We start from the raw sequence: 12,279 nt of genomic DNA on the forward strand, positions 1-12,279 counted from the left end.
GTCAGGCAGTGAAGGGGTTAACCGGTTATAGACTCTGTGCAGTCAGGCAGTGAAGGGGTTAACGAACACTGTGTCCTGGGGAGAAGGTAACTTTGTATCTGGGCGGGGTTACAGTTATTTTGTATCAGGGAGTGGGCGGGGTTACATGTTGTTTGTGCGAAGCCGGATCCTCTTCTATCCAATTAAAAGTGACCATATGGGGGAATGGACCAACCACCGCCTCTGATTGGCTTCTCTCGGCAGCGCCTCCTCCTGTGAGACACGCCCACATTGAGAACCTCATAGAACAATTACAAAGTGAGTTTAGATAGTAAAACACAGAGAATGAGAACACAAGGAGGACTGCAGCACCCCAACACCAGGTAACACTGACTGCAGCACCCCCAACACCAGGTAGCACTGACTGCAGCACCCCAACACCAGGTAGCACTGACTGCAGCACCCCAACACCAGGTAACACTGACTGAAGCACCCCCAACACCAGGTAGCACTGACTGCAGCACCCCAACACCAGGTAGCACTGACTGCAGCACCCCAACACCAGGTAACACTGACTGCAGCACCCCAACACCAGGTAGCACTGACTGCAGCACCCCAACACCAGGTAACACTGACTGCAGCACCCCAACACCAGGTAGCACTGACTGAAGCACCCCCAACACCAGGTAGCACTGACTGCAGCACCCCAACACCAGGTAGCACTGACTGCAGCACCCCAACACCAGGTAACACTGACTGCAGCACCCCAACACCAGGTAACACTGACTGCAGCACCCCAACACCAGGTAACAGCACCCCAACACCAGGTAACACTGACTGCAGCACCCCAACACCAGGTAGCACTGACTGCAGCACCCCAATACCAGGTAACACTGACTGCAACACCCCAACACCAGGTAACACTGACTGCAACACCCCAACACCAGGTAACACTGACTGCAACACCCCAACACCAGGTAACACTGACGGCAGCACCCCAACACCAGGTAACACTGACTGCAGCACCCCAACACCAGGTAACACTGACAGCAGCACCCCAACACCAGGTAACAGCACCCCAACACCAGGTAACACTGACGGCAGCACCCCAACACCAGGTAACACTGACGGCAGCACCCCAACACCAGGTAACACTGACTGCAGCACCCCAACATCAGGTAACACTGACTGCAGCACCCCAACACCAGGTAACAGCACCCCAACACCAGGTAACACTGACTGCAGCACCCCAACACCAGGTAACACTGACTGCAGCACCCCAACACCAGGTAACAGCACCCCAACACCAGGTAACACTGACTGCAGCACCCCGCCACCAGGTAACACTGACTGCAGCTCCCCAATACCAGGTAACACTGACTGCAGCACCCCAATACTAGGTAACACTGACTGCAGCACCCCAACACCAGGTAACACTGACTGCAGCACCCCAACACCAGGTAACACTGACTGCAGCACCCCAATACCAGGTAACACTGACTGCAGCTCCCCAATACCAGGTAACACTGACTGCAGTACCCCAATACCAGGTAACACTGACTGCAGCACCCCAATACCAGGTAACAGCACCCCAACACCAGGTAACACTGACTGCAGCACCCCAATACCAGGTAACACTGACTGCAGCACCCCAACACCAGGTAACACTGACTGCAGCACCCCAATACCAGGTAACACTGACTGCAGCACCCCAACACCAGGTTACACTGACTGCAGCCCCCCAACACCAGGTAACAGCACCCCAACACCAGGTAACAGCACCCCAACACCAGGTAACAGCACCCCAACACCAGGTAACAGCACCCCAACACCAGGTAACAGCACCCCAACACCAGGTAACACTGACTGCAGCACCCCAATACCAGGTAACAGCACCCCAACACCAGGTAACACTGACTGCAGCACCCCAACACCAGGTAACACTGACTGCAGCACCCCGCCACCAGGTAACACTGACTGCAGCTCCCCAATACCAGGTAACACTGACTGCAGCACCCCAATACTAGGTAACACTGACTGCAGCACCCCAACACCAGGTAACACTGACTGCAGCACCCCAACACCAGGTAACACTGACTGCAGCACCCCAATACCAGGTAACACTGACTGCAGCTCCCCAATACCAGGTAACACTGACTGCAGCACCCCAATACCAGGTAACACTGACTGCAGCACCCCAATACCAGGTAACAGCACCCCAACACCAGGTAACACTGACTGCAGCACCCCAATACCAGGTAACACTGACTGCAGCACCCCAACACCAGGTAACACTGACTGCAGCACCCCAACACCAGGTAACACTGACTGCAGCACCCCAATACCAGGTAACACTGACTGCAGCACCCCAACACCAGGTTACACTGACTGCAGCCCCCCAACACCAGGTAACAGCACCCCAACACCAGGTAACAGCACCCCAACACCAGGTAACAGCACCCCAACACCAGGTAACAGCACCCCAACACCAGGTAACAGCACCCCAACACCAGGTAACAGCACCCCAACACCAGGTAACACTGACTGCAGCACCCCAATACCAGGTAACAGCACCCCAACACCAGGTAACACTGACTGCAGCACCCCAACACCAGGTAACACTGACTGCAGCACCCCAACACCAGGTAACACTGACTGCAGCTCCCCAACACCAGGTAACACTGCAGCACCCCCAACACCAGGTAACACTGACTGCAGCACCCCAATACCAGGTAACACTGACTGCAGCACCCCAATACCAGGTAACACTGACTGCAGCACCCCAATACCAGGTAACACTGACTGCAGCACCCCAATACCAGGTAACACTGACTGCAACACCCCAACACCAGGTAACACTGACTGCAACACCCCAACACCAGGTAACACTGACAGCAGCACCCCAACACCAGGTAACACTGATTGCAGCACCCCAACACCAGGTAACACTGATTGCAGCACCCCAACACCAGGTAACACTGACAGCAGCACCCCAATACCAGGTAACAGCACCCCAACACCAGGTAACACTGACAGCAGCACCCCAACACCAGGTAACACTGACAGCAGCACCCCAACACCAGGTAACACTGATTGCAGCACCCCAACACCAGGTAACACTGACTGCAGCTCCCCAACACCAGGTAACACTGACTGCAGCTCCCCAACACCAGGTAACACTGCAGCACCCCCAACACCAGGTAACACTGACTGCAGCACCCCAATACCAGGTAACACTGACTGCAGCACCCCAATACCAGGTAACACTGACTGCAGCACCCCAATACCAGGTAACACTGACAGCAGCACCCCAACACCAGGTAACACTGACAGCAGCACCCCAACACCAGGTAACACTGACAGCAGCACCCCAACACCAGGTAACACTGACAGCAGCACCCCAACACCAGGTAACACTGATTGCAGCACCCCAACACCAGGTAACACTGACAGCAGCACCCCAATACCAGGTAACAGCACCCCAACACCAGGTAACACTGACAGCAGCACCCCAACACCAGGTAACACTGACAGCAGCACCCCAACACCAGGTAACACTGATTGCAGCACCCCAACATCAGGTAATACTGACAGCAGCACCCCAATACCAGGTAACACTGACTGCAGCACCCCAACACCAGGTAACAGCACCCCAACACCAGGTAACACTGACAGCAGCACCCCAACACCAGGTAACACTGATTGCAGCACCCCAACATCAGGTAACACTGACAGCAGCACCCCAATACCAGGTAACACTGACTGCAGCACCCCAACACCAGGTAACAGGACCCCAACACCAGGTAACACTGACAGCAGCACCCCAACACCAGGTAACACTGATTGCAGCACCCCAACACCAGGTAACACTGACAGCAGCACCCCAATACCAGGTAACAGCACCCCAACACCAGGTAACACTGACAGCAGCACCCCAATACCAGGTAACAGCACCCCAACACCAGGTAACACTGACTGCAGCACCTCAATACCAGGTAACACTGACTGCAGCACCCCAACACCAGGTAACACTGACTGCAGCACCCCAATACCAGGTAACAGCACCCCAACACCAGGTAACACTGACTGCAGCACCCCAATACCAGGTAACACTGATGTCTGCTGACCCTTCAAGCTAAATGTTTTTTGATTACTATATTATTCCTTTAAGGCCAAAATGGGGAGAAAGTCTCCAGCTCCACTATTTTGAACTAAAACTAGTATTTTGTGTCAGTTATTTACTTTCTTTGAATGACTGACTTGCCGCTCAATTTACTAAAATGAGAATTCAGTGGATTTCAAAATATTAAAACTGTAATTATTCTCCAAGATAACGATGCTTTCCGTTAATTCACTACGAGTTCTCAGTTTTGTGAAAAAACAGTGCCGCAACTATCTTGGACGCAGGGGACACAGCTGCGACCGGACCCATCACTCCAAGAAGCCTGATTGTCCTGTCTCCCCCTGCGACCATGGGCCTTCGGTACTACTTCAGAGCTGGTACACTGCCGCACCGTCCTGCGGCACGCGGTCACAGGATAACCAGCAGGAGGGGAGCGATGTGCTGCTTAACTCCTGCCGCTGTGTGTAGCGTGGCCGAGTGGACTGCGGTCTGACAGGAGGTGCTCACTGAGAGGGGATTGAGAGGCTTGAAGGGGCTGGGGGGGACTGAGACGTATGGGGGGGATGAGAAGCATGGTGGGGATGAGACACATGAAGGCTGGGAGGGAATGCGATGCATTGAGCGGCTGTGGGGAGAAATGAGACACATGAAGGAGCGGGGAGGGGGGGGAATGAGACACATGGATGGGGCTGATGAAGGAGGGGACCAGAGCAATTTTAGCACCGGGCCCGGTGGTGTCTAGTTCCGCTTCTGTGAATAACTCTGTGTATATGAACTGGCAGAATATCTCTGTGAGGATAGATTTCTACGCCCAACAAAGCTATAAAGAAACTGCCATTAAATAAGATCAAACTGGAGTTTTTTTAGTGGATAAAAAGCAAGTGGGAAAGAACTATCTAGGAAGACGTGAAATGTGAATGAAGAGGGTACATTGGGATTTATTTACTAAACTCCAAATTGTGGTGAATTAAAAACTGAATTGTAATAATTTGGCAAAAAGTTCTGATTTAGAACAATTTCCCGTCTCGGCTGTGGTTACAGCTTGCCAATTGTTGCCGGAATATAGCATTTGGTTTTTAGTTTGCTACAATTCAGAGTTTAGCGAATAAACCCCTGAATCTCTCTCTTTCAACATATTAACTGAACAAATAATATTTTTTTTTCCTTTAGAGAAACTGACAGTTATTCACTAAATGGGTTTTTTTTGGAATTCAAAGTGAGTTTTCTAATATAAGGCTAAAACATCCAAATTGGACAAATTCACTGAGCTATGCATCCTGTCCAGCGACTTTAGCCTTTGAAAATGACTTTGAATTCACTTCCTGACAATTCTCATTTTAGTGGATAACCCTGTATAAGAACCCCCATATCTTATCTTCTTGTTCCGATACTGAATTCCTCCTGTTTTATGCTTGTGTTGTGATGTCCTGTCGCACCGCAGGCTCAGTGAAATTTTTTTTTTTTCTACGATCGTATGTTCTCCTAATGGTCCAATACCTGTGCGCTTAGCAATGACTGGGATTGACACTAGATAGCAGCATTCGCCAAGTCATGTCTGTTGGAATGATTGCAATATATTGCAGCATTTACATCTTACACAAAGAGTTCATTGACCTATGGGCTGGCTGCATTTTCTTTCTATTTCATTAATTTATTTAACCATTTGAGGATCAGTGTCCCTTTTGGCACATACAATGATTGGGGACTAGAAAATGTAATATTCTGCTAAAATATTATAAAATATTTCTGATAACTAAGCATGGTTTACTGTTTCATTCTGAATTCTTCTAAAATCATGTAGCCTTAATTGCCACATGTAACTTTTCTCTGGTCTTGTGCAAGTAGGATGCTGGAGGGAGTGATTGGTGTATCTGCCATTTTCTTACGTTTTGGCAACTATGGGTTTGGTGCCAGATGGGTGTACACTAGAACGTGGATAAAACCTGTACCATAGCCTTTTTTGTGTGACTTGTTCACAGACTAGCATCAATGAAACCTCCCCTGCTCCAGGGGTTTGTGGAAGAGACTTGGACGTGGAGTAGTGATGGTCTGTCCTCGGACACAGAGCTGTCGCCATGTAGACGAGATGTCTACTTCCATACTGATCCTGTTCTGGAGAGCTGTGGCACGGCCGGAGTACGAGGGAGCACAGGTTTGTTTATGCCTGCGATTTTAATTTTTTTTAACTTGGGGACCTAATGGCACGTTTTACAATATTTTACATATCTTTCTAATGTCTTTTATTTACTTCTGCCCATTGATGTTGTAATCCTTAATAATTCTTTTGAATTGGTTGTTACTCTTTATCCTTCTATGTGCAATGCTCCTCAGACACAGAAAGCATAGTTCTTCAATCTAGAAAGGGATAAATGAAGTGTAGCCTTATAGGTGCCCTACACCCCCCCTTCATCCTTCTCTAACCGTTGTAAGCTTCTGACGGGGAGCCATAGAGTTCCAGTCTTTCTAGATCCCTGTGTCCCACGCTTTTACCCCGGGACAGGAATCAACACAAATATGGCCACTCTAGTCTCCAACTTGCATCTTGTTGCTGGTGTGGGAGGAATTGGTGAGATCTGTTTGCTCTTTCACTGGGGCAGATCTCTCACCTTGTCAGTCTGTATTCGCAGGAAAGGAAAGTTTTGAGCAGGACTTTACTTCCTGCCACACACCACATCCTTGTTGGGTCAGAACCCAGACAGAACATGAAAAGATAGTCTTGCCAGTAGACATACAGAACTCTCTCCTCCAACCCAGTAGTATACTTCCTCTAAGGCTTGCAAAGCATCATGGGAACTGTAGTTCTGTAGCAAATGGGGAGATCTACTTCCTGGCCATCTTTGCACTAAACGAGACCATCAATGGGTGAAATAGGACATGTCTGACAGTGCCTGATCATTGAGCGGGCTACTTTATTATTGTTTATTTATGATGAAACATTGATAGCAAGTAATGTGATGTATCATGTTTTTGGTTTTATGTTTTGTGTTATTTAAAAAAAAAATGAAAAAATTCAATGTGGTGCAACAATTAAAATAAATAAAAAAAAAAACGAATTTATTAATTAATTGTAATAAAAGTGAAATAAAATCACAGTTTTTCCACAGGTTTTGTTCAGGGCGAACACTACTGGGAAGTAGAGTTTTTGGAGCCAGCCTCGGGCTATTCTGTTATGGTCGGTGTTGGCACGAGTAAAGCTGCACTGCATGCTGGGAGCTATGAATACATTAACTTATTGGGTGAGCCATATGTTGTCTTCTCGTGAGATGCTACTAACAGCTAGTTTAATAACTAAACACAGACTCAGGGAATATGTGATAACCCAGGTGTAGAGGACTATGATTCCCATCAGGCTCTATATTTCAGCCTGGCCCTGCGTGATGCACATTGAAATCACAACACGCCACCATTGGACCTTATGCATTATTAAAGAAAAAAGTTACATCTGCTTATCCATCAATGAAAACAATAGACTACGTTGCTTGCCTGGTGTATATAGCATGTAAACTTGGTTTTTAATTAGTTTATTTACTATACTAGTAATTGTGGGGTATAAACAAGGTAAATGCGAGATTTTCTCAAAACTAGAAGAATAGAGATTTTTTTTTTCAGTTTGACACTTTGGGCCTAAACTTGTAATTTTCTGCAATTTCCAATTTAGGAAATATTCCCTAAACACTGCGTCTGCTACATGTTGTTTAATTCTGTATGAGTTTTGTCTCACGAGTTTCTTCTTTAATTCTTGTCATTTTGTATTGACTATTTGGCTTGGCCATTGACCTCTTTGTGTGACCCATCCCCAGGAAAGGATACTGAAAGCTGGGGATTGTCTTATAAAGGCATGATTTGGCACAGATGTAGCAGCCGACCATACACCGAACCATTCTTTGATCGAGGCACTGTGATCGGAGTTCATCTAAACCTAAAGGAAGGGACACTGACATTTTACAAAAACAGACAATGTCTGGGACTGGCCTTCACAGGGCTGCATAAGGTACAAGTTGTATGACGATACATTAACCCTGGATATACCTGTATATTAACAGATCATAGGACGGTAGAGGGTTCTGTTCACATCACATGTTACAAAATGTTATAGAGAGTAGACCCTTGCATAATGATTCATTATATCCATTGTACAGCGCTACGGAATTTCTCTGGCTCTATATAAATAATAAAATAATAATGATTAACCCTTTGGACCCTATTCTGACAAATGTGCGATATCCACTAAACTCAGAATATTCACTGAGCAAATTCAAAATGGTAAAACCGGGGCATTAATAGCCAATTTGGAGAGTTTTTTCCCAGATCAGCGTTTGTTGCCTGAGTTTTTCCATTCAGATTCAATTCACAAATGTTTAGTTTTGTTTTTTTCCCTACAAGATACCCACCAATACCAAAGGGTTTAGGTGAAAGGAAAGTTTTTATTATGGCCCAAAACTAATTCCCCAAATTAAATCTTTAAAAAAAAAAAACTATTCTAACCTCATCTGACAGTAAGCTGGCAAGTTGAAGTGGTTATGGTGCCTAGAGTGTCTCTAAAATTGTTGCACAGAAAGGACATGATGCACGTGAGAATTAAAATTAAAATACTCTGTCTCTGTTGTCTCCAGTGGACACATGGAACTGCATGTGGAGGCATAACAACCCAGACAGCAGTAATGCGTGTTCTGATTGTAATGTTTATTTTGTTTATTTCTTACAAGTGAAGCTGCACTGATTTAAAGTGTAAAATAACCCCAAATTAAAGGAAAACTATGAGTTAAAATCGACCTCCTATTCTCAATTATATAGATATATTGTATTGCTAGAACGGACTGAGAATTTCCAGTCTCGCGATATTACAGACGATTTGAAGGTCTGAAGGGACAGAGCTAAATGTCAAACCATTCTAAAACAACTCAACTTATTACCATGGGAGGGGAGGTTAATAAGGGATTCCTGGCACCATAACCACTACAGTGCGTTGAGGTAGTTGAGGTGCCAGAAAATGCCTGATGTTGTCCCACAGTAAGATGTCAAATTGTCTTGACAACGTTCTTGGGTCTCACCAGGCACCTGTCCTACATATGGTTCTTCAGTCGAAGCAGAGGTACTTGGCTTTGGGTACCAGCAGAAGCCTAATTTTATCAAAGCACTCAAATAGTTTGATAAATAATGGGGAGATCTCACACAAATACTCCTTGCACCATAAATACTACAATAATTGAACAAGTGCTAATATAGAAGTACAATTTACTAAGTAATTAAAGGTTAAAATTAAAGATCTAATTTTTTACAGCCATTTGTGAAGCTTTTTGTTTCTTGTTTTGTTTTAAGGTGCAGTCACCGTTATATCCAATGGTCTCCTCCACGGCGCCTGGCATTGAGTTGTCATTGGGTTTACGTTGTTCCACTCTACCTACCTTGGAAGAAAGATGTCTCAGCACTTTGGCCCACGGCCTGGCCAAAATGGACTTGGTGGATTTGCTGCCCCTTCCAGTAGCAGTGAGGTGGAAACTCAAAAGTTTGAAAGAGGGTTCCGATCTAGATGCTCTGGCACCTGAACTCTAGTAAGAGGACCCACACATAATGGAATAACGTGACATTATTCTGTGTCCACCACTGAACTGGCTTAGTACAGAGAATGCGGCAAGGGACGTGGGGTTTCTCTTCTGCTGTGAGACCTTATCATCATCTCATTATTCTGATGTATTGATGGCCATCAGCCTTCCTACCAGCTTGTGTACACAAAGGAAGCTCAGAGTATCCGAACAGATGATATACTAGAAAAACATAGTATATTTACTCTAGTTCCAAAGACGTGTGCTTGCTTAGTGCACAGACCCTTCAGTCTGTGAGTTTATTTGGGAGGAGATCCCAAGAGATTATTGAAAAAGTCTTCAGTAGGGAAGTTGTCAGTGGCCAACATAATCACTATAATTTACATTGTGTCCAGTTTATTTGACTTGCAGGATAGAATGCTCCTGGACTTTTTTTTATTTTTAGTCGACAAGCTGAATGCTCAGAGAATTCTGTAGTTACTAAGAAAGGACTATATAACTAGTTTGATTTTTCATCCTCAACCTCCAACATCTTAATTTTACTTGAAGGGACATGTTTACCTATAACCCCATGATAATCCATCCATTGTATCTGTTATGCTCCCCATACAATCAACTTCCCCCCCCCTTTTGCTTTTAATGTTTCAAAAGCTTATCTACATATTCCATAAAACCCTGCTGGACGGATGTTTATGAGATATGCGAGTTCTCACTGAAACCAATGGAAGAGCTGATAAGCTTTAGCTTCTTCCTAATCTAAGCAGAGCTCACTGCAGGAACGCCTTCATATGTATACTGTTTTAATGTGTTTTTATATATTTTTTGTGTGTGTAAAAGCTTTAAATGATAAATATGATGATCAACTTTTAGAAATGATCAGAAACATACCATGTATCAATTATTAACTGTAATCAATACAGTATGATTTTTCAAAGTTTGTTGATATTTGTAAATTAAGGAAACGTGTAGAATGCAGCAGAGATCCTTCTGTAAGAAAGTGATCCTTCTTCTTGATACTCTTGTGACTGTATCGATCATTTGTACATTGGATCTATTTTCCACAATTCTGGTCATTTAATCACTGACCCGAAAAGGCCGCAGGAGAGTTAATCAATCAAGGTGATGAAGACGATGACGACGATTGTATTGTCACCCAGAGGATTTGTCTGTGTGCAACATGGATACAAAGGGAAATTAGGAGTTTTGATCTCAAATCATTTGTGCAATAGAATTAAGAAATTACCTTTAAAATTCATGTTAAAGAAGAAATGTATGCACCACTCTCTGCCCAGCACTGCCATCAAGGTTGGACTGCATGGTGATGCAAAAGTATAAATTTTATATCATCAATACAGATGATTAGGAAGACCATGTTTGCGTTATGTGTGTGTGGTTTTTGTCAAACAGCGCTCAACTCTTTTTATATACTTGGTATAATGTTTAGTATTTGACTGTAACAACATCAATACATGTTATAATTTATATATATATATAAATAACCAATTGCCCAGAGAACCTGCCTTACAAATACTTCTCATTGAGCTGTATTCGGAAGTCTGTGATTGGACAGCCACAGAAAGTCTGGGCGGGGTTACAAGGGGAGGGCTTACAAAGGCAAGAGAACTGCAGCTATTGCAAGATAGATATATATATAAAATATATACACACACACACACACACACAATTCCTATTATTTCTCAACACTGTGTAATTTATTGGTGGCAATCTAAAGGAATGTAATAAACAAGAACACTTACCACACTGTCTCGGTAAGTTACACCAATGCGTAAAACATTACAAATCATCTATAAACTTGTGTTAAATTTTTTTTAATTTTTTTTTTAAGTGATACTTCCATTTGTTTTAAATGTAGATTAGCCAGGGGACAAGTTGCATTGCAAGAAGAGAAACCTTGTCACACCGTGTTCAATGATTTATAAAGGGCAAAACTTACAACAATGATTGTCAGGAAGACATGAATAGAACACTGTGTTCCACCATAAAGCAGCAGGAATTTCTGCTTTTCGTTTTATTTTTAAGACTTCAAACACATATTTGTAAAAACCTGGCAAAGCCAAGATTCCCGATTTAGAAGGAAGGAACATTTAGGAGAGAAAAGAATAAAGACGTTCTCTCTCCTTCCCTCCCACCCTCTCCCCATGAAGATACATTGAATAGCCTCCCAGCAGAGGTGGTAGATATAAAATAGAATGGCAAATTTGCGAAATGGTAGTATGGAGGACCAGTGCTATATAGGACCAGTGGATTTGTTGGCTTTTAAAAACTCGTGGGGGTTTATTCACTGAACAGTGAATTATGGGGAACTGAATAGAGGATTATCCAAATTTACACCAAATATATTATATTATTGGCCTAAGGTTCTGCAAACATTGTTTCAGTTGAGATTTACAGTGATTACAAACACATATGTGGCTGTGTGTTATATTTAATCCCATACTGACAGGTAGACGTGACTAATCCAGCTATTTATTAGATCCCATGACACTTTATCTGTACAAACAGGATGGTGTCAATAACATGTTTTTCTGGCGTCTGCGGACAGCATGTTTTGTTGATTTTTTTTTTCTAACTGTACTTTGACCCATGTTATCAACTCCATCTCCTCTCCAGCAG

General features: G+C 44.5%; 1 protein-coding gene across 1 annotated transcript; it reads left to right on the plus strand.

The window, feature by feature from the left end:
- Positions 1 to 331: 331 nt before the first annotated feature.
- Positions 332 to 10,269, plus strand: LOC134578277 (SPRY domain-containing SOCS box protein 3-like). The gene is made up of 5 exons (XM_063437253.1): positions 332 to 362; positions 6,082 to 6,254; positions 7,207 to 7,338; positions 7,903 to 8,093; positions 9,422 to 10,269. Exons 2-5 carry the CDS (start codon positions 6,092 to 6,094, stop codon positions 9,653 to 9,655), a joined length of 720 nt encoding a protein of 239 aa, XP_063293323.1. The 5' UTR covers positions 332 to 362; positions 6,082 to 6,091; the 3' UTR covers positions 9,656 to 10,269.
- The last annotated feature ends 2,010 nt before the right edge of the window (positions 10,270 to 12,279 follow it).

Source organism: Pelobates fuscus, chromosome 12, assembly GCF_036172605.1.
Source record: "Pelobates fuscus isolate aPelFus1 chromosome 12, aPelFus1.pri, whole genome shotgun sequence".
Lineage (NCBI taxonomy): Eukaryota > Metazoa > Chordata > Amphibia > Anura > Pelobatidae > Pelobates > Pelobates fuscus.

Coding starts and splice junctions, on each gene's coding strand:
- LOC134578277 (XM_063437253.1), top strand. CDS start 6,092: ATGAAACCTCCCCTGCTCCAGGGGTTTGTGGAAGAGACTTGGACGTGG. Junction 6,255..7,206: donor CGGAGTACGAGGGAGCACAG/GTTTGTTTATGC, acceptor GTTTTTCCACAG/GTTTTGTTCAGGGCGAACAC. Junction 8,094..9,421: donor CCTTCACAGGGCTGCATAAG/GTACAAGTTGTA, acceptor TTTTGTTTTAAG/GTGCAGTCACCGTTATATCC.